This window comes from Mirounga angustirostris, unplaced genomic scaffold (assembly GCF_029215605.1).
Source record: "Mirounga angustirostris isolate CCGP_5_RB_7025 unplaced genomic scaffold, mMirAng1.0.hap1 SCAF_12, whole genome shotgun sequence".
NCBI classification, from domain to species: Eukaryota; Metazoa; Chordata; class Mammalia; order Carnivora; family Phocidae; genus Mirounga; species Mirounga angustirostris.
Genome location: NW_026991720.1, coordinates 30,101,079 through 30,124,904, shown reverse-complemented (window position 1 = coordinate 30,124,904; position 23,826 = coordinate 30,101,079). Strand labels below are relative to the sequence as shown.

At 37.1% G+C, this 23,826-nt stretch overlaps 1 protein-coding gene across 1 annotated transcript; it reads left to right on the top strand.

The window, feature by feature from the left end:
• The first annotated feature begins 8,161 nt into the window (after window positions 1-8,161).
• Window positions 8,162-9,836, top strand: LOC123836120 (potassium voltage-gated channel subfamily D member 2). Its single transcript, XM_045865210.2, has one exon. It carries the CDS (start codon window positions 8,718-8,720, stop codon window positions 9,834-9,836), a length of 1,119 nt encoding a protein of 372 aa, XP_045721166.2. The 5' UTR covers window positions 8,162-8,717.
• Window positions 9,837-23,826: the final 13,990 nt, after the last annotated feature.

Genomic DNA, 23,826 nt, shown 5'->3' with positions numbered 1-23,826 from the left:
GTAGTCCAAAAAAAGACACGGGGTCATTGCCTTTCCCTGATGACCATATTCCAGGGATACGGGAAGGTATTTGAAATCTCAAGTATGTTTTAAGCATTTAACTAGCCTTACCTATGCTGTGACTTTCTCATGTCCTCCATACCTTACTAGTATGTCAGATTTTATTTTTATTTTCCTAGGGAACAAAATAAATTTAAAAATAAGACAGCTTGTGTACTGCTTCTGATGAACAGGATCCAAGCCAAGCCAAAATTACCTTTGGATAAAGTACATTTGCCAAACACAAAATCATATGAAACCCAGAAAGTGAATAAAAATAAACTATATATTTCTCTGTTTACAATTTGTGATCAGATATTTTAGGGTAAAAATGTTGATTTTTTTTCTTGATATTTAACAGTATAAACAAATATTTTTTTCAAAAAATTGCTAGAACTTAATCAAGATTTAATGCATATCATTTTAATTCCTGGCTAAAGGTTTTGTTCATTTTACAAGTTGATTGAATTCTTTCTTAATGTAGGATTTTGTTTCTTTAATAAAGATGGTACTATGTTTTAAAAAACCTAATACAGGGTTATTAGGAAATAGGTGAAAGTGTTCAAAAGATACGAACTTCCAGTTATAAGATATACAAATTACTGGGATGTAATGCACAGTATGATGACTGTAGTTAGCATCTTTCAAATATACAATTCAGTATTATTAAGAAAGTGGATATTAAAATTCTTATCACAAGAAAAAAATGTGATATGTGTGGTGATGGGTTTTAACTAAATTTATTATAGTAATCATTTAGCAATATATACATATATCAAATCATTATTCTATACACCTAAATGAATGCAGTGTTTTATGTCAATTATACCTAAATTTTAAAAATAGGTAAAAATAAGATAAAATAAAATAACCTAATACAGATTCTTAGAGTTGTCTTGGAAGAGGTGCTAAGAATGTAGTCAGAAATACTAAAACTGTCTTATGTCAAATATATAATTGAGATACTAAAATTTGTTTATCACTCTGGGCAGTTAGCGTAATTGGTTAAAATATGGAAAGAACAGATGCAGTACTCCCCTTCTCCATGACCACAGACTGATTTCCTGCCCTAGACAGAGATCTCTTAGAGACGTGCCATGGGGAGGAATAACATAGGATGCACCTGTCTGCAGATTCATCACCAGTATGAAAAACAACAACAAATTGACAAAGAGACTTTGCTATTGCAGACATTAGTGTGTTTATAGACCTCAAAGTATATGTGATTTAGAGTCAGAAGGCATGGGAATGAGTCAGCTTCTGCCACTCAGTTATATGATATAATCTTGGAAAATCATTTAATCTTCTTGAGCTTTGTTTCCTTTTGGTTAAAATAAACATAAGAATAACACATCACAAGACCTTTTTGAGAACCAACTATAGTGAGTATATCAAGAAAGCACTTTTTACACAGGAATACAAATGTGGATCATTTGTCTCATTGTTAAGGTAATTTGTTTTCCATTGTACATCTTGGTAGAAAAATCAGCTTGATACTCTGTGAATCTTTTGGAGAGTAACAATAGTAATCTATAACGGGGAAAAAGTGAATATTGACTATCTAATAAGAGCATCCAGTCCTTTAACAAATATTTGCTTTATTTCTACTATGTGCCAAGTACAATGGCAGATCCTGAGGATACAGAGATAAAAGACCATTGCCTTCTCTCAAAGAGGTTATAGTCTATTGGCTAAGAAAAAGGAGACACACACATCTCTTCTAAGCTATTATAGTCTCTAATGGAGCACATGAAATGGAAATAATTTAGAAGAGGTTAGGCAGTGGTTCCTAGAGACTGTGACTCCAGCTGAGTACTTGAGAGCTATGAGAAAGAGATGTGTGAACCAAGACCCCGAAATCAAGATAAAACACGAACTTCTGCAAACTAAAAATAGTTGAACAGGACAGTGAAGTAAGCTAATATTAAGACAGCATGAGATGAGGCTTAAAGGGTAGAAGAAATTGAGATCCTGAAGGGTTCTATATTCTCTGCTGAGGAGTGATTTCTGAAAAAGGGGTAAGACTATCAAAAGGGGTAGTGATATGATTATAATTACATTTTTTAAAAACACACTGTAAATAAAAGGCATACAGATTGCAAAAGAAGAAATAAAGCTGACATGATTGTCTACATAGAAAACCCAAGAACTAATAAGGAGGTTCAACAAAATTGCAGGTACATGATCAATACACAAAACCCAACTGTATTTCTGTATACTAACAATGAACATATGGAAACCAAGTTTTTAAAAAACAAGCAATACTATATAATTTCTCAAAAAATGAAATAGTATATACCTAATAAAATATGTATGGGATTTGTATCCTGAAAATTGCAAAATGCTGATGAAAGATTTAAAAAAAAAAAAAGAGCTAAATAAATGGAGAGACATACAGTGATCATGGATTGAAAGACTCAGCAAAGTATACATGTCTATTCCCCCAAATTAATTTATAGGTGTAATGCAATATTTATTTAAACCCCAGCAAGATTTTTATAGACATGAATATGTTTATTCTAAAATGCATATAGAGAGGGGCCCTTGGGTGGCTTAGTGGGTTGAGCATCCAACTCTTGATCTCAGCTCTGGTCTTGATCTCAGGATTGCGAATTCAAGCCCCATGTTGGGCTCCACACTGGGCGTGGAGCCTACTTAAGAATAAATAAATAAATAAAATACAATGTATATGCAAAGGCAAGGACTTAGAAAAACTTAATCAGTTTTGAAAAAGAATAATAAAGTGGAAGGAAAAATTGTAGTTGATGTTAAGTATTACTAGACAGCATCAGTAATCAAGAAGGCATGGTTTTAGTGAGGAGATAGACAATATCACTGGAACAGAAAATAAAGAACCTAAAAATAAGCTGCCAAAATATACCAAACTAATTTTTGACAAGGGTGCAAAGGCAATTCAATTTAGGAGGGATAGGATTTTCAACAAATGGTCCTGAAGCAACTGGATATCCATAGGCCAAAAAAATAAAATGGACCTTGACCTAAACCTCATACCTTATACAAAAATTAACTCAAAATAGATCATAGACTTATATTTAACATGTAAAATTATAAAATATTTAGGAAAAAAAACAGGCAAAATCTTTGGGACAAAGGGCTAGGCAGAGTTGTTAGATTTGACACCAACACCATGTTCCATAAAAGGAAGAATTGACAATTTGGACCTCATCAGAATTAAAAACTTTTGCTTTGCAAAAAATCCTGTGAGGAGGATGAAAAGACAAGCTACACACTTGGGAACAATATTTGCAAGGGACATATCTGGCAAAGGACCATTATTTAGAATACATAAAGAGCTCTCAAAAGTCAACAGTAAAAAAGCAAACAATTCAATTAAAAAATGAGCAGACAGGAACATGCACTTTGCTGAAGAATATACAGACAGTAAATATGTGCATAAAGATATGTTCAACAAAATTAGCCATTAGGTAAATGCAAATTAAAACCACAGTGAGATGTCATAACACACTATCAGAAAGACAAAAACAAAGAAGAGTGATAATGCCAAATGTTGGCAAGGATGCTGAGAAACCAGATAACTTGTAGTTTACTGGTGGGACGTGCAGCCACTCTGGAAAAGATTATTGCAGCCACTCAAAACTACACATACACTTGTCATACAACTCAGCAGTTGTGTTCCTGGGTCTTTATCTCAAAGAAATGAAAATTTATGTTCACACAGTAACCTTACATGAATGTTCATTCATAGCAGCTTTATTCATAAAAGCCCCAAACTGGAACCTCTCCAAATGTCCTTCAGTGGGTGAATGCTTAATTAAAGTGTGGTATTAGTCAGCAATAAAAAGAAATGAACTGTTGATACATTCAACAAGTGGATAGATCTCAACTAATTCTACTGAGTAAAATAAGACAATCTGGAAAGTTTATATTGCATGATTCCTTCTATATAATATTTATGAATTGGGGCACCTGGGTGGCTCAGTCGTTAAGCATCTGCCTTCGGCTCAGGTCATGATCCCAGGATCCTGGAATCGAGCCCCGCATAGGGCTCCCAGCTCTGCGGGAAGCCTGCTTCTCCCGCTCCCACTCCCCCTGCTTGTGTTCCCTCTCTCGCTTGTGTTATCTATCTCTGTCAAATGAATAAATAAAATCTTTAAAAAATTGTAATATTTATGAATTGATAAACTATACAGGAGAACAGATTAGTGGTTGACAAGGGATAGGGAAGGGAGGAGGGAGGGAGACAGTTAACGACTATAAAAAGGGATCCTCATGATGGAAATCTTTTATATGTGTACTGTGATGGTGGTCACATAAATATACACATGTGAGAAAATTAGAATGAAGTATAAACATGCAAAAATTAGTGTATGTAAAACTGGTAAAATCTGAATAATTCAGTGGATTGCATCAATGTCAGTTTCCTGGTTGTGATATTGTACTGTAATATGCAAAATGTTAACTTTGGGGGAAACTAGGTGATTGGTGTAAAGGATTGCATGTGAATCTATAATTATCTCAAAATAGTTTTTAAAATATCACTGTAGGTGCAGTGTAAGGATAGATGGATAATGAGGGTAGAATATACAAGCTTACTGGATCACTGGATGAGTGTGTGTGTTTGGGGGTGCATTCAGGGAGGTGGTGAAGAACAGGACATGGTCTGTGAATGACCATGAGGTTTCTACCTTGGGCTTTATTCATCAGGAGAGAAAACTGAGTAGATGAGGAGGAGAGGTGATGACTTCAGTTTTGATCTTGCTGAGTTTATTTTCCATCAACCAAGCAGAGTATATAAAATGAGAATACAAGAGGGAAGAACAGGAATCCCTGGGCAAGAGAAACATAGAGAGTGAGAGAATGTTCTGCTGGTTTTGTATACATACTCTTCATATAGCATTTCAATGCATGAATGAATAGTTGAAATATCAGGGTCACTGGTATATCACAACAAGGGAACTTTTGAACTCAGATGAAAGAGTAAACATAGCAATACCTGTGGGAATTTCAAATACAGGGTGGATAAAATAATCTGCATTTCCATTAGGCATTAAAATAAAAAGGAATTGATATTGAGTACCATTTGTGTGTATCAAGTTCTCACTGGTGTTCAGAAGTATTATTCTGTTTAAACCTCACAATAGGCTTAAAAAGTTAAGTTTTATTATCTGCAACTTCTGAACAAAAGTAATTTGCCAGATGAAACAAAGTCTATGAGTAATTTCTTGGGCTAGAAATTGAATCTAGATGGGTTCAGCTTCTAAGCCCACATTCTTTCTGTTGTATCAAGAAGCTTGTGGAGAGTGGGGGAGAACAGATCTCAAAGTCTTCTTAAAAATTGTGGATTTTCTATTCTTGCTTATTTAAGGGTTTTTGTAGTGTTAAACATCTATGTTTATATTTCTAAGTGTTCAGTTTCCTGCAGGGAATTTTTAAAGGCTCTATTTAGGTCGCCTGCCTGGTGTTTATGGGAGGTCATGCCCGTTTGGCATCGACTGAATATTCATGGCTTTCCATTCTCTGGAGACACCTCTCATGCTTGCACCTTATTTTCTGGATTAGGAAGGGGTTAATTTTCTTACAGTAATTGTTAAGTAGTCTCCTCTTTATTTTTCAATTAACATTTTTCTTCGTGTATGCAGGCTATATAGATTTGTTAACAAGCATCTTTCACCACAACTCACCCAAACAGATAAACATAAGGTGTTTTCAGTTCTGTTTCCAAACTTTCATGGTGCATTAGCTCTGACTTCATTAACTACTAACATGGGATTCCCTAAACCTCTACACCAGTAAATAAGTAAATAAAAAATATCTTTCCATCTCTACAAAAAATCCTGCACATTAGGAAGTTTGTTTTTCTCCTTCTCTGGTGAGTTTCTGTATACTCTGTTTTTTGTTAGTATCCTTTTGTTGAGGTATTCCATTTCAGATTTTTAAGGTTAACACAAATCCTGCCTAAGATCTCTAGGGCTTTAAAGTCAATTCAAGACTATACATCACAGTCGACTTACTTTTCAAACTAAGAACAAAGTAAGCCTTGAAAAGGTAACTTTTAGGTAAAAACTAGACTTCCCCCCTTAATCAATATAGATGAAGTCTCACTATTTCTAAAGACTTTTATCATCACTATTATTCCGTAATCTAAATTTAATTTTCAAAGGCATTTCAACAGGAAACTCTCCACATCTCCTCCCATAGCCATGGAAATGCAGACTCAAGCCTGGGTAGTGTATCTCACATAAATACTAAAAAGGTGGATGGAGAGTGGGGGATTGAGGATGTTTATGTGATCTGATCTTTTTTGGGATCTTCACTTCATTTTGATCCTTCACCTTTCCAAAGCATCCAAACCGTAGGTGTAAATTTAACTTCTCTCCATTCACGCCATCTAGTGGTTATAAGTGGTATATGTTTGGTTTTAAGGAAGATTCCTAATGACGGGGGGGGGGGGGACGGGGTACACGAAAAACAAAACGGTTAGCCGCGACAATTTCCTAGTCTCTCACCCCATCACTTACCCCTCACATGGACACCTTTATAAAACTACTTTAACCATTTTAGAGATGTGCAGAGATACGCAGAGAGAAGGAAGGGGACGCACACTCACAGAGACTCACGCCCCTTGACGCTGACATTTAGAAAAGGGTTCTAAATCCTTCCTGTCATTCTTAAAGGACGAGAAAAGGAGTTGTGGCAAGACCTAGTCCGAGAGGACTGTCTGACTTTTCGGCAAGTTGGATAGATGACATATTAGCTCCTGCAACGTTCCACATCTGGTTTGAACAAATAGAAAGAGAAAGAGGGAAAAGCACTTAAAAATTCCGCCGCGGGGCTCTGCAGGTCTTGCTACCCGGTAGCCCCCAGAAGACAACCAATTCCTGCGCGTTCCGCTCCGCTCGCCCTCCTTCCCAGCTTCTCTCTCTCTTTTCCCTTTTTTTCCCACGCTCGCCTCGAACCGGGTCCCAGGGAGGCAGAAGCAAGGCACCGGTCCCCTTCCTCCTCTGCTCCACCAAACCACCGCAGCCGAGCGCGTGAAGCTTCCCTTTGTTCATCCAGGCTGCTCTCCTCCCCGGCAGATCCACCTGGATGCTCCCCCTCGGTGACATTTTGCGCCGGGGCTGGTGGGTGGCTGGGGTGGAGCGAGAGGAGCCCGAGGGGGCGGGGGCGGAGAAAGGTCAAGCCGAGGGAAAGGCAGGAGACGCCTTTCATAACCTGCGTGGTGGGGCGTGCGCGCGGTTATTTATTTATTTTCTCCTTATTTATTGATCGCACGAGCAGAGCGGCGCGGGGAGCCGGGGGAGATGCGGGACCACCCACTGGCTGGGAAGCAGCCCGCCGCCCTCCTGCGCCCCCGCGCTGCCGAGCGCCTCCTGCCTCTGCGCTCCCGCGATTGCCCGAGCCGGCCCGGGCCCCGGCCCCGGCCCCGGCCCCGGCCCCGCCGCGCCGCCGCAGCCGCCGCCGCCCGCCCGGCCGCCCCGCAGCCCCGCAGCTCCGCAGCCCCGCACCGCCGGGCTCTGGCCCCGGCGACAGCGGCGGCGCAGTAAGTTGGCAGGAGCGAGTCCCCTCCGTTCTCGCCTCCCCCGCACCTTTTGAACTTGTTGCTGCTGCTCGGCTCGCCTGCGCCTGGCTTTTGGGAGGTGAAAAGGAGGAGGAAGCATAGAGGGATGGGGGAAGGGGAAGAAGAGCTCGCTTGAGCTTTATTTATGCTCCCTGAGCGCCTCGGATTCGGCTGCTCGGGCGCTGCTTTCTCTGCTTTTCCCTTTCCGGGTGCACGGCGAGGAGAAAGTCTCTATGCAACTCAGCCCCGGCGCGCACTCTGCCAGGTACGTACCGCGAGCGAGGCGCGTTCTGCGCGGAGGCAGATGCTGCGGCTGCCGCCGTGGCGGCGGCGGCTGCCAGCTCCCGGCTTCTGTAACTGTCACACTGCACCTGAGCTGAACTTGAAAAGAGAGTGAAGGGGCGATTGGGCAGACGCTTTTGACGGACCCAGGGGGTGCTTGTAGACGCGGGGGAGGAGGATCTGTATTAACGCCCCCCACCGTGCCCACCGCACAGCACCTCCATCTCTGCAAACACGGCCCAAGGAGTAGAGGCGGCGACCGGACTCCCAAAGAGACATGGGGCAGCGGCTGTGACCGCATCTCGGAAGCTACAACAACAGGTCGCCTTTCTGAGACTCCTTTGGCGGGAAGGGCCACTTGGGAAGGGAAGGTTTGAAAGACCTAAAGGGGAAGGTGGAGGGGTTCTCTAAATCATCAAAAGAATACCACTGAGTGACTGCCCTTCGTTTTCTCTATCCTACACGACGCTGCTGACCCTACATTATCCAGACTGTGTCAGGGGAGAACTCAGACACCTGTTTGAAGAAATTGCTGCATCTAGAGTCACCTGTGTACTTATCTGTGCCAGGAGTGGCCTGGTTCAACTGCTGGAAGAGGTTTGGTTAGGTTCTGCTGGGCGTGATTGTTAGGACATTGTATTTTCTTCTTCTTCCTGCTACAAATTCCTGTGTTGGAGGGAAACTTGCCCTTCTGCGAACTGTGACTTCACCAGGAGCCCTACGCTGGCATACGAGTGATCCTTCCGGACCTCATTTCTCAGTGGTATTTTGTTTGACGGGAGGAAGTGAGTGATTGTGGCTACTTTGCCCCGTCCTAGAGGCCTGACTGCCCTTCTTGCCTGCACGTCAAGGAACCATGGCGGCGGGTGTAGCAGCCTGGCTGCCCTTTGCCAGGGCAGCAGCCATTGGGTGGATGCCTGTGGCCTCGGGGCCCATGCCAGCTCCCCCACGGCAGGAGAGAAAAAGGACTCAAGATGCTCTGATTGTGCTCAATGTGAGTGGCACCCGCTTCCAGACATGGCAGGACACCCTGGAACGCTATCCAGACACTCTGCTGGGCAGTTCTGAGAGGGACTTTTTCTACCATCCGGAGACTCAGCAGTATTTTTTTGACCGTGACCCAGACATCTTCCGCCATATTTTGAATTTCTACCGCACCGGGAAGCTCCACTACCCTCGCCATGAGTGCATCTCTGCTTACGATGAAGAACTGGCCTTCTTTGGCCTCATCCCAGAGATTATTGGCGACTGCTGTTACGAGGAGTACAAGGACCGCAGGCGGGAGAACGCGGAGCGTCTGCAGGACGACGCAGATACTGACAACACCGGAGAGAGCACGCTGCCCACTATGACTGCTCGGCAGAGGGTCTGGCGGGCCTTTGAGAACCCCCACACCAGCACAATGGCCCTGGTGTTCTACTATGTTACAGGGTTCTTCATTGCTGTCTCAGTCATCGCGAATGTGGTAGAAACAGTGCCGTGCGGGTCCAGCCCCGGGCACATTAAGGAGCTGCCTTGTGGGGAGCGGTATGCAGTGGCCTTCTTCTGCCTGGACACAGCCTGCGTCATGATCTTCACAGTTGAGTACTTGCTTCGCCTGGCTGCAGCACCTAGTCGTTACCGTTTTGTGCGTAGTGTCATGAGTATCATCGATGTGGTGGCCATCCTGCCTTATTACATCGGGCTGGTGATGACAGACAATGAGGATGTCAGCGGAGCCTTTGTCACGCTCCGAGTCTTCCGGGTCTTCCGGATCTTTAAGTTTTCCCGCCACTCTCAAGGCCTGCGCATCCTGGGGTACACCCTGAAGAGCTGTGCCTCAGAATTGGGCTTCTTGCTCTTCTCGCTCACCATGGCTATCATCATTTTTGCTACAGTCATGTTCTACGCAGAGAAGGGGTCTTCAGCCAGCAAGTTCACCAGCATCCCTGCTGCCTTCTGGTACACCATCGTCACCATGACTACACTAGGGTAGGTGCCATCAAGGGAAAGGGGATGGAGGTTGAGTGTATGTGAGGTGATTGTGGACCCAGTAAGGTTACAGAATTCAGAGGAAGTATCTCTTTTCTAAATGGGTTTACGAAAGCATTTTCCAAATGGTTTTGAGTAACTCTTTCCCTATGAAATGGGTATGACGTAGCGATTGAAGTATTTAGGGGATTTGCTAGCAAATGTTGAGTATTGATGCCTGAGAGTGGTAAATACACAAAGAAATTTTAGAATTCCTGAATATGGGAAAGATAATATTATATATATATATATATCAATACATGAAGATATGATAATGAAAAACACAAATTTGTTGCCCAAATAAAGGTATGAATATGCATAATATGTATTGAAGTGCCTCGAAAGTGTTCCAGTGTATTCAAGTGAAAAGTTTTCATGTATATTTGAAGTATTATTTTCATATAAATAGATAGTTTTGTCATTTTTCCTCTAAGAATCATAATTTTTATTTTATAACGTTATAAAACATGGATTATAGATACCATTATCCAGGGATTTTATAATATCTATGTACATATTCATATACATGCATTTTCATTTTGGCCAATAAGTCATGCAGTTTTAGAGGATCAGGGCTGGAACTGGTCAACTCTACAAAATGAAGTAGACTGATATTTGCAACATATTTAAGACTATAGGTTCATAGTTTCAAAAAAAAGAAGTCAATGACTATCACTCAGGCAGTCTTTTTTTAGAAACTACAGATCCCATCAGGCAATGGGCCTGTGACCATTGAAAACATGTAGAAGACAGAGTAGTATTTGGTGAGACTGATGGTCACCAGGGGCCGATTGTATTATAGAATTTTGTGCACTCTAATTTCCTTCTAGAATTCTTCTGTGTATTCTTTTATTTGGGGGTGATGGTGTTTTGCAACCAATGGGCCATATCCCAGATTAATGTTTTTTCGAAAAATAAATATGAAGCTAGGATTAAGATTTTTTTTTAGATGGTAGAAAAAAGGAAAAGTATGAAATGATTAGTGTTAATCAAACTGCAGAAAAGTAGCACAATTTATATATTATAGGCTCTAATAAAATAAAATGGTTAGAGCCCTTTACTTTTATGAGTTCTTAGGTAAGCTAGGTAGTGATGTTAGTGCCCTTTCTTCAGCTTTATGCTGCTTTTCTTGCATAGTTAATCAGTTCAAAAAGGGTTTGGTAATGCCTGTAGGAAAAAGTTATTCCCAAGGTTGCTTTTTAAAGTTTTGTTTCTCGCTCATTTAATTGTCTTCTTTAAATGACAGTGTGGTTATAAAGTCAACTTAATTGTATTAGCCATATTGTGTTGAACAGAAATTCTCATATCGTCATATGGCCAACTAATGGAGTATTTCATATGTGAAGAATTTTTGGCTGAGTTAATTAGTTAAGAAATTGTGCTAAACTAAAGTACACTACTTGTGATTTTGATTTATTTTCACATATTTTTTTAAGACCTACTGGTTCATTAAAAAAAATGAATGAGTGAAAATTCATATCCAACTGCTTATATGTCCATTTTATCTTGTTGGTAGTTTTGGGACAAATTTTGAAGGTGTAATATAGGTGCTTATTTCTTATCAAAGAGAATTCTATATGTGTGTGTGGTTTTGAGTCTTGTCTTTTTGTCATATGAAATATTTGTTAGGGACAATCGGATAGTGCAAATCGCTATCAGGACTTCAAATCAGAAATACATATGAATAAAAAAGAGAACTCTGTTTTAAGAGGAATTAAACAAACATTAAAAGGAAATATATATATTTTTTAATTTGGTGTCAATGGTAGTGTTCTTCATGAAGTATCAGTGAATCATTTTAATTAAATTTTATTAAGTTAATCATTTAATACCATATACTGTATATGAATATCGGTATTATAATGAATGTTGATGAGATGCTAATTTCATCTAGCTAGAAGTTCTATTCTAGACATGAGAAGTTACTATTATTTTAAAATTTGTTTCCTGAAATGACTTTAATTTTTTTAATTTTATTTTGAAATTTATTTTTGCTTTCAGGAAGAAAAAGAGGAAGTATTAGCTATTAATGATTTTTTTACTATATAAATAAAATATTTATAAGCATCTACTTTTTGAAACGATTTAAGAAGCTGAATCATAATGCCCATGTCAAATCTATGAAATGGATTTAGTTCATGTGTTCTGTATGTAAGTAATTTAGAAGAATTAAGTATATACACTTTCTCAAAACCTGGAAGCAAGATGGTAGTTACTTTTAAGACTTAAATTTCATTGAAGTTGAGAATTTTAATTTTCAGGAAATTAAGCTAATTAATGATCTGATGGAATATAGCAGTCATACTTTTAAGATGTAGAAATGTTGATGCAATCAAAGTACAATCCATTTATTGAAAAATATATATGAACATTTAAGAAAGTATATGCTTTTATAATATAGCAAAAGTTTCTTAGAAAGACATCTTCAGTTCCTCACCAAAATATAGTTATAATGTATTTTATTTTCCTGGAGAAATAGATTTTTATTTTAAAGATCCTGCCTTTTTGGTGTCTTTGGTTGAATTGTGACTCAATGGTTTTATTTAAGAACAGAAAATATTCAACAAAAGCCATTGCCTCAATTTATTTTTTCACTGTGGTTTTATACTTATAAGCTGAAGTGTGAGCCATAAACTTTCTGGAAAATATGCAGTAGTTTGAGTTAATAATCAAGCTCTGTCTGCTAGATGACCAAGAATTCCCCGTTACACTTCCTGAGCCCTTTTTACTTGGCTGTTATTTTTAATTGAGCTAATATTCATCAATGAATGATAATAGAAGTGAAAATGGAATCCTAAACAGTGGTTATCAAAAATCTAGCTCATATAAACATTATCTACATGGAAAGAAAAGACAAGAGCTTGGTAATTCAGGACTGGCAGAATTATCTACTTCTCAGGTCCTTTTAAACAATGTTCAGTTGGGTTTTGGTCTGAAGAAATGAGCGGGTCTATCTTAGAACTATTGTGTATTCATTTAATCATTTTTGTGCTCCCTGAAATCTCAAACATATCACTACACTATAACTTAACCATGCTTGTTATGTAACTGATTAATTTGCCAGTAAAATTAATGCTTTGAAGTATAATTTTAAGCCTACCCATTTCCTACTAAAGTAAGAAACATTAAAAGCACAGTTTTAAAAAATCTCTGAAAGAAAGAATATCAGAAAGATTTTTTAAACCAGTGTTCAGATTAGGTAGCCATATATATCCATTCTTCCATTTCATCTTTTCTTTCTCTGCATATTTATTGACCTTCACTGGCCATCAGTACCCTTCTACTCTCCCACCTCCCTCTTTTCCATAATGTGAACTCTAATTGCTTCCTTAAACAGCCCTGGGAGGAAAAGAAACTGGAATTCCTCTTTTGTCCTAATGACCTTTGGCAGATAGTATCCAGGTGTTATTTTTCATTCAGGTGGTAGTACTCAAATTGTGCCAAATTTAGGAAATTTTCAAATGTTTGTCAATAATCAAAAATGATTTTGTAAAAAATCTTTAAGAAGTTTACCACTGTACCTCAGGTCCATGACTTGTGAGTTAGAAGTGGTACCAGGTGGCACATTAAATTAGCTATATTATTATCTCTGTGGTCCATCACTTCTTTAATTTTAAAACAGAGTTGTTTTATCAAAGTTTTCAGTATGGGAAAGAAAGCCACTACGTGGCATTTCTGTAAAGTTTATGTTTAAAATGCAACTTTATGGGGCGCCTGGGTGGCTCAGTTGGTTAAGCGTCTGCCTTTGGCTCAGGCCATGATCCCGGGGTCCTGGGATTGAGTCCCACATCGGGCTCCCCACTGAGCAGGGAGCCTTTTTTTTCCCTCTGCCTGCCCCTCCCCCTGCTGTGCTCTCTCTCTCTCTCTGTCAAATAAATAAATAAAATCTTAAAAAAAAATGCAACTTTATGATTTTAACTACATACATTATATTCTGATTTCTAAACAAATCTAGGAAAAAAGAAGTTCATCTGGGGTGCCTGGGTGGCTCAGTTGGTTAAGCGACTGCCTTTGGCTCGGGTCATGATCCTGGAGTCCCGGGATGGAATCCCGCATCGGGCTCCCTGCTCAATGGGGAGTCTATTTCTCTGTCTGACCCTCCCCCCTCTCATGTTCTCTCTCTCTCCCATTCTCTCTCTCTCAAATAAATAAATAAATAAATAAAATCTTAAAAAAAAAAGAAGTCCATCTGTAGTGTGCTATCACCAGAAACAAATATAGTAGAATTACATCTGTGCTCTCAGAAAACTCAGTGTAGTTGTCCATTTATAAGACTCTAAAAAACTAGCTCTATAATATTTCAATTTTAAAAGGTTTGATAAATTGCTATTTTAAGAAACAAAAACAAAATAGTTTTTCATCTCAGTATTCCTAACAATGTATCAATATCAGGGTGTTCTCTTTTTAGAGTAGCATGGTTGGAGAAGGATTATATATAAAAATATCTCACATATATGTCACATATGTTTTATTTTATGTACATACAAATTTTATATATCTCATATACAACATATAAATATATTAAATATGTTACATGTTATATATCTTTTAATACATATGTTACATAACATATATGTTGTTAAATATATATTATTAAAAAGAAGAATGAACTCTTAAATATTTTCCTGCTACCAACCACTATTCTGACTACATGTTGGGAGTAAACTTGCAGAATTATTTACATAGAAACTTTTGGTTTAACCAATTATTACTCAGGTAGAATTACTTTCCCCTACATCAGCATCTGCACATAAATATTGCTAGCATGTAAATCAAATACATCTTTACAAGGTGGGAAGTAGCAAATGTATCTTTCGGATGAGGAGCCATGCTATGGGTAACATCCACTTTTATTTTTGCATACTATGTCATAGTGTGTGTGACTTTTTTTTTTTTTTTTTTTTTTGAAGAGAGAGTGCACACCATACGATGGGGCAGGGAGGGGCAGAGGAGAGGGAAGCGAGAATCTCAAGCAGGCTCCATGCCCAGTGCAGAGCCTGACTAGGGGCTGGATCTCACAACCCTGAGATCATGACCTGAGCGGAAATCAAGAGTCAGATGCTTAACTGACTGAGCCATCCAGGCTCCCCGCAGACTGTGACATATATTTTTATAAAATTCTTTATAGATCATGTTAATTGGCGGGAGTTGAAAATGAACTTTTAAAGAAATGTAGAGAAATGTGATATGCATTACAGGTAACCAAATCTGAACTGTCTTTATTTTGTTTTAGTCATCATTTGAATATAGGTAGTATATGACATGACATACATATGTATTTTTAAAATGTGTGTATTTACCTAGTATTTTCCTTTTTTTTTTAATAAGTATTTACTTGGTTGCCAAGAAGCGGTATGTCAGGAAAAGATAACATGTGTTCCGTCAGCACAGCCCACTAGAGTAGGGCTATTTTCTAATTTTCAGTGGATCTGTTATGATATATATATATATTTTTTTTTTTTCTTTTCAGGATTTCCCTTTAGACTACAGGTTAACTTGATCTTATTTTATTTGTGTAGTTATTTCATTTAATTCTGATGCCATGTATGTTATATTTGTGTAAACTTTCCTCACAATTATATTCATCTTTGACAATGAGTTAATGAACTTCAGATTTCCTCTTACCTAATCTGAATTCCTGTGAAAAGAAATTTAGCTGTTATTTATTTAAAATCCATCATTTTACACATGCAAGACTTTTGGGGGCTTACTGAGAGTGACTTAATTAAACAGCAGCAGCATTTTTTTGTTTGTTTCATGTTTTTACTTATTTTTTTTCTGAAGACCTTAAAACATTATCCAGGAATATGTAATAATAACTAACTGGGGATTACTTCTGATGCTACAGGGATAAGAAAAGGAATACATTCTCTCTTTATTTTATTAGCATAATGCATTTCTCTTCGAGTCCTGCTCTTTGTGACTCACACTGCATTTCTCAGTATCACTGCTAGCTCTGCATTTACTTACCCAGTTACTGGGGTTTAGCCTGATGGTGCCCAACTGACATAATAAAAGCATGTGTTCTTATTCGTGAACTGTTAGGCCATTTGGAAGCAAGCTATATGGTGGTAAGTATTTTACCTGGCCTGATGAAGAACAAAATAAATCAATTATTTTGCTTGGCCGATGATTTGTTAAAAAATGATACAGTTTAACTTCTATTTCATTGAAAGAACAGGAATGGTGGAAAGAATATTTACCAGAAAGGAAATATTATTTATCCTTCAGAGCTATAATGATGATTTTACTCCTTTTTTCCCCTCAAATCTTCATATGGTATTGAAAAGAAACCCAGGGGTACAACACCATCTCTACATTTCTGTGCACATTGAGACTGTCCCTTGCTTTAGTAGATCCCATTGGAATGTTACCCTTTAGTTTCTTCCTTTGAGAACCAGACTCCAACCATGATCTCCTCCATGAAGCCTTCTCAATCCCATGCCGACATCATCTTTAGTTAGGATTTTACTTGACATTAGTAAGTGCTATTTTATATATAAGTTATGGTTTTACTTCTTGCCTTCCTAACTAGATTGAAAGGCTTTTGACATATGGGTCTATACCTTTTGGGGACTTATCACCTACTAGTTCAGTGCCTACATATAGAAAAATCTATATTAAAGCTTTGCAGACCATGGTACTAGGTGATACCTGCACGCCATAGAGAGCTCCTTAGCTGTGGAACAGTACCATCTCAAAACTGGCAATAATTTACTGATCTTTTGCTTCATTCAGTGTTAGGAAAAATTGGATTTTATTGTTTGAGTATTTTGTCTTTGTAGTACAATCTACCTTTTTTAGACTTGGGAGAACTATGAGACTCCTCCACTCTTTGATCTGTAACTAGTTTTCTTCAAAAGTTAGAATTAATGGCTGTCAATGGCTATTTCCTTAATCAGTTTTCTTCCTGGTGAAGGCTGGTAAATTGCAGAGGCCTTTAGGAAGCATACGGGGATATCTTATAATGCAAATGAATCAGCACAGAAATGTTCTGCCTTGTCTTTCAACCTCAGTTCCCTCAGTAAACATGAGCTGGCACTTTTTTCTTTATCCCAGGCCACTCATTTATGCATAAAATGGAATTGTTTAAAAATAGTGAACTGTTGTCTATAAATGACACATAAGATAAATGTAGTCTATCTGAAAGAAGTTCCTATTTGAAGTGATTAAAAGGCAGGTATACAAAATGTAAACATACATGTAGATACATATCCTGGCATGGTACAGTGCACTTTGCATTGGGAATTTTGACATGTCTGTTATGTAAAGAAGATCTGAATTATAAAAAGTGTGGAGAGAATAGGGAGTGAATTATCAGAAGTTAATAACAAGAAAGAATAACATTGAAAGAGTAGGATGACAGTTGAAATAATGTCAAATAGAATGGGAAGGTTTTGTTCTAAAAGTGAAAGGTCTTGTCTTTTTTGCTCTCATGTGGGCCTGATTCTTCCATTGTCCTCATTTTCTTCACTTTTAAGAATAACAATAATCGTGCTTTTGGGAACCCACAGTTTTACCAGTAGCATATACTCTCAGCAAATCAAAAGGTGACTCATGGAGTTCATTTCAATTTAACAGACTTTTGTTGATTGTTGACCACAGCAGTAAACAGAACTGCCATTTCCTGACCTTAAGAGCCATGTATTCTAGTGGCAGAGGGAGAATGAAAACCACATAAATATATAATTCCAAGTAGTGGTGGGTGCTACAAACAAAATAAACGGGGTAAGAGTGTATTGTTTTGGATAGGACACAGACAAGACCTTTCCAATGGGAATATTGGAGCTGTTGGCTAACTGAAGGGATGAAATGAGTTCTGTGGCTATCTGGATCAAAAGCTTTAGATGAAGAGAGAAAAGGAGTACAAAGACCTCAAGGTGAGAGGAGGCTTGGTGTATTCCACTTAAGGCCACTGTAATTAAAGCAAAGAGAGGGAGGGGCTTAGTAGCAAATGCTATCTGAAAGGTAGTAGGGACAAGATGACGTGGGACATTGTAGAACATAGTAAAGACTTCTGGATTTATTCAAGACATAATGGGGACACATTTGAGAATTATGAGCATGGTAAAGATAGGGTATGATTTTTGTATTAGAATGAGCACAAGCTCTGGAACATTTAACATTTTTTAAATGGTCATTTTAACATTAATTTCTTCACTATATATAAATCCTCACCGTTAGATTCATTATACTTACCTTAACTTGAAATTTATATCCAGTTATTCATGAGATTTTCCTGAAAAATGGAGTATTTTATAAGAATACATGATTAAAGTATTCCCAACTGACAAAAATAAAACTAGTTCAAATGAGAAAATGAATTCTACACATTAGCTACAAAGACAAAAAAAGTGTTTCTCAATAGATATGGAGCCATCTGGGAAATGACTGGGGATTATTATTTATTTTGAATATAGATTTGCAGACTTACAGTTGTCAATTCTAATGTTTGTGTTCAAGAAAGTCATATATACTTTGGATTCTACTTAAAGAATTTTCATTCCTTTTTTTTTTTTTTTTCTCTCACTTTGCAGTAGGTACATGTTCCCTGTTCGGGTGTTTGGTTGTTTCTGTGAGTTTGAAAGAAAAAAAGGTTTACATGTCTTAAAAAAGCCAGAGGATATGTATTTTTAAAGCCAAATTAAATTGGAACCATGCATGTAGCAGATGTGTATATTTAATGAAACTTACAGAGGCATTGCTTTGGTAAGAATCACCATGCTGGAGAGTAAAACATAAACATGAATGCATAATTGGAGAGCACTTGGGTTTGGAAGAACAAAAATTGGATTAACAACATAAAAATGCAAAAAAAAAAAAAAATTGTGTGTGTGTTTCCCAGATAAGCAACTTGTGAAAATAGTTCCTGACTCTAAGGGAAGTCAGGATCTCACTTTGGCATTCTGTTTCCATTAAAACATCTGTCCTTCAGATAATTCTGCATCCTACCCAGTACTTCTATCTGGAGACTTGATTTCTGATGATATAAGCTAGGTTTCATGAGGGTCATCACAAAGGAAAAAGTCCTGGTATTCCCTGTCCTTTGCATGTGAAATTGATCATGGCAATTACTTACTAGCCTTTCTTTATTTTGAATGGGGAACTGGTTTCTTTTCATCTTGATGCAGAAATTGAAACTATGTAACCCTATACCATGTTAATACATTTTGGAAAAAGAAAATCCTTATGCCTATTGTTTTAGATCATACTGTGGAACTTTTGTTTCCAATTCTTACCAAATGTGTGTTTGGGAATGAAAAGTAAACACATGTATTTGTATTCTTCTTAACTTAGATCAACCTAGTAATGCACTATTGGACACTATAGTGCATATGGTTAGATGTAATTTTCTGACACTATTGGGTCAGAAAAAAATATCTTATGGACTCTCACAAATGTTTGGTTTCCTGCTTCAGTCTGAAGGTATTAAAATCATGGGATTTTGATTTGCAGGGATCTTTAGAAATCATCTTGTGGAAACTTCTCAGTTTATACTTGAAAAAACTAGGAAACAAAATCACAAAGCTAGTTAGTGGAAGAAAAGCTTGATTTCTAGGGGCTCTTTTGAAGTCTAATGCTCTTTAGGGCACAATTCACTGAAGTCTTTTTTTCCTCCATATTTCTTTCTCTGTTGTATAACCTACTTTCATCATTAAACAAAATATTACAAACAAAGCAGAACAGTAAAACCAAGTAGTGTACATATATCTAACTAGTTCATAGTCCCCCATTAGATAAAAAGTTATATATATATTCCCCCCATTATACAATAAATTATATATATAAAACTATGAACTAATAATGTAGGTAAACATATGCATGCAATAAGTCTCATCTTGTCATTCTTCCCTTGGTCATCTGCTACTTGTTAAATCTTTTTGAAATTAAGGGGAATTAATTATTAAATTGAAATTTCAACTCTGAACTTTAGATAATTATCTAAAGTTATGATTTTGTTAATTTTAATATCAGCGGTGTTGAAAGCAAGCCATGAAATCAGTGTCAAATCATTTGTTTGACTTGCTTTGGTCTGAAAAATTGGAATTCAAATTTTAGAATATCAGATGCATTCATAATTTGCCCCAGAAAAATTGTGTTGTGTTTTCTTCATTAAGTGAAAAAACATGTTAAAGTTCAAATGAAAGAATATTTTAAAATATTTTTCAATTAAACACCATAACAATGAACATATTTTGAGGAGATCGTCTCAAGCTTGTTTCTGTAGTACATTTCCACTTCAAAAAACATATAAAATATGTTTTTTTAAATCCCTGGAATTATTAAAGGGAAAACAACTCCTTCTTTAATTTCCTTGAATTTTTAAAAAAGTTAATATTCTGAAAAAATAGTAGTAAGCAGATACATCTAGTACTTTGGGAGAAATCTTCAAGATGAAGCCTAATTAATAAATCATAAGAGGACCTTGCATTTCAATAGAATATATTTAAAAGAGCTAAGCCTTTGATACTATATGCTTGAAGAGCTAAGCCAAGATGCATCGCTTTTGTTTTACCCCAGATACACGGAATTTAACTAATTATCATTTTTTTATGACACACTTCTATCATTCATTCATTCTTAGCCCTCTTTATCATCTTATTTGTTTAATAAATTTTAATAATGTGATATGCAAACTTAATATGCACAGGTGAGAGCCTACCCCCAAACTAAAGCTATATCATTGATATTAACCTACATCTAAACATTAGCACCTCTTTTTCCCATTGTGCCCACTGTCTTTCTCTACTGGAGAGAACCATCATCCTGTATCCTGTATTTATCATTCTTAAAACTATATCTTTAATTGGGAGATTTTGTTAACTTTATGAAAGGCCATCATGGGTGCCTGGGTGGCTCAGATGGTTAAGCGTCTGCCTTCGGCTCAGGTTATGATCTCAGGGTCCTGGGATCGAGTCCCACATCGGGCTCCCTGCTCCTTGGGAGCCTGCTTCTCCCTCTGCCTTTCTCTCTCGCTCTGTCTCTCATGAATAAAAAAAAAAAAAGAAAAAGAAAGGCCATCATGTTGCACACAATCTTTTGGGCTCTTGCATGTAATATATCACCAAGGTTCATCCATATTATTGCTATGCATTATAATTCATTTTTTTGCTACTATATAATATCTTTTTCCATTATGTGATTATTCCACAGTTTATTGAACACCTCTGTCTTTAGTGCCTTTCAGGTTAGTTCTAGGGTTTTTTTTGTTTGTTTGTTTTTTGTTTTTTGGTAGAGTGCTGATATGCAAATTGTTGGCATGTGCAAATGTTTTTCTTCTGTATATAACCTGGAGTGAAATTGGTGGGTCATAGGTATGAATGTTTAACTTTGGGGGATGAAACCAAATTTTTCCAAAGTTGCTGCATCAATTGATACTTCTGCTAGCCACAAATTAATCAATAAAATTTCAGAAAAGATGATTTCTATGAGGCAGTGGGATGCAATGGGAAGAGGAAGTGCATATGGTTAGATGTAAGTTACTATGAAGAAATTAAGAATGGTTTTTTTACTGGCATTGTTTTTACCTTGATCTTTTTGAAATGAGCAGGTAATATAATTGTAGCAGTCCTAACTTGCATTGTGTTTAACCCCATTACTTGTAGTTGGATTTTTCTTTTTCTTTCAACCTGAAAAGATTTACTCTGGTAAACATTGCATTTATATTTCCACAATGTGAAGTATTTTGTTAACTTCAACATAGTGTTTGAACTCAAGGCCAATAAAATGAAAACATCAAACCTGAAAATATCTTGAAAGGCTTTGGTTTACTCATTCATGTGAAATTAAGAATGAGTATTGAAAATGATATTCAGTTGGCTTTCTGACACTTTGTAGTATTTTATAAAATGTTACATGTAACTTTCTACAAACGTGTACAACCAAGAAACTGTTCACATCTCCATTCATATTTTCTAATTTATCACTATATTACTGCAGTTAGAAAAAACTGCGCTAATTTCAAGGCACCTCATAGACATTTAGAAGGAGATGCATTACTGTGAAACAGGATATATGAGTAAATGTCAAGAGGAAATTACCTCCATTTCAGGAAATTCTTAATTATGGAAATTAAAATGAATATTATTTCCAGTTCTCCATGGATGACCTTGCATTTTTTTTAATGTTTGCAATAAAAGGCAAGTGTTTTGAAGAGCATAATTAACTTACAATGTATATATGTTGATCTGTTGTCTTTTTTAAAATATAGCATTTGTGCTTTTGGCTTTAAAAATCACATGAATTTGATACAAAATGTCAGAAGATAACAGTAAATATTCTTATAAAGAAGAAAAGAATATAATTTACAAAATGGCTATAAACTCTTTTCTGTGGAAATAAGGCACTTTTTATTCAGGATTGGCACAGTTTTAGAGTAGTAAAAAGTAAAGTGCTATTGATTTTACAGAGAACTTTATTATTTTCATGTGAAGAGTCCAAATACCTTCATAATCACCTAAATGAAAAGTAAGATTATTTCATTTCAGAATTAAAGGGTGTTGTTTTTTCAGTCAAGTAGCAAATTTTAGCAATGTGCTCTGAAATATACTAGTTGAAGCCAAACTGAATAAATTAAGTCATTTTGGACTATTCACATTACTTTTACTTCCATCTCCTTATTATTCTCCACAATTATACAGTGTCCAGTTTCTGGATCTGTATCTGCTATTTATTTATTTAAAGATTTTATTTATTTATTTGACAGAGAGAGCACACAAGCAGGGGGAACAGCAGGCAGAGGGAGAAGCAGGCTCCCCGCTGAGCAGGGATTCCCCACTGAGCAGGGAGCCCAATGCAGGACTCGATCCCAGACCCTGGGATCATGATCTGAGCCAAAGGCAGACACTTAACCGACTGAGCCACCCAGGCGCCCCTCTATATCTGTTATTTTAAATATTACTAAAATATGTGTTAATGTATAGTGCATATGTATTTTTAAAAAACACAAACACATAGACATCAGTACAAAATGTATAAATATGTAAATAAGTATTATATACATGTTCATAAGTTGATATACACACTCTCTCCTGTTATTTTTCTGGGAGGACACAATATGAACTATTGATGATAATACTTTTAAGAAGTGGGGGAAGGACAATTTTATATTTCATTTTGTACCTTTTTGGATTATTTTTTTTTTCCCATTAGCCTACAGAACTTCTGTTAAAAAAGGACTCTCTGGTGATATTTGAGGCCTTTCTCTTCATATTTTTCTTTTTTTTTTTTTTAAAGATTTTATTTCTTTATCTGACAGAGAGACAGCGAGAGAAGGAACACAAGCAGGGGGAGTGGGAGAGGGAGAAGCAGGCTTCCTGCGGAGCAGGGAGCCCGATGCGGGGCTTGATCCCAGGACCCTGGGATCATGACCTGAGCCGAAGGCAGACGCTTAACGACTGAGCCACCCAGGCGCCCTCTTCATATTTTTCTATGTAAAAATATTACCAGATGTTATTTAAAATTAGATCTCTTCTCCTACAATAACCCTTTTGATGACTCACTCAAAAAGGTCTTAAATATAGAGGGTAATATAATAGAAATGGCCTGGATTTAAATACCAGCTCAGTGATGTTGGTCAAGTTACTTAAATTCTGTTTACCTAAGATTCCCCATTTATAAAATAGGTTAGCAATACCTGCCTCATAGGGCTTTTATGGAAATTAAATGCAAATACGTAAAGTTCTTAAAACATCACCTTCTACAGAGGTGCTACATGAGGGACTATTATACTATGATTATTATTAAATATATGATATTAATAATGTTAAATATAGTACATATTTTTTTGCATAAGAAAAAGTAGTAAGGGAGCAGGAGGAAACTTTGGGAGGTGATAAATATGTCTGTGGCCTTGATGATATGATGGTTTCATGGGTGTATACTTATCCCCAAACTCATCAAATTGTAGACATTAAGTATGTATAGCTTGGAAGGAAAGGAAAGGAAAGGAAAAA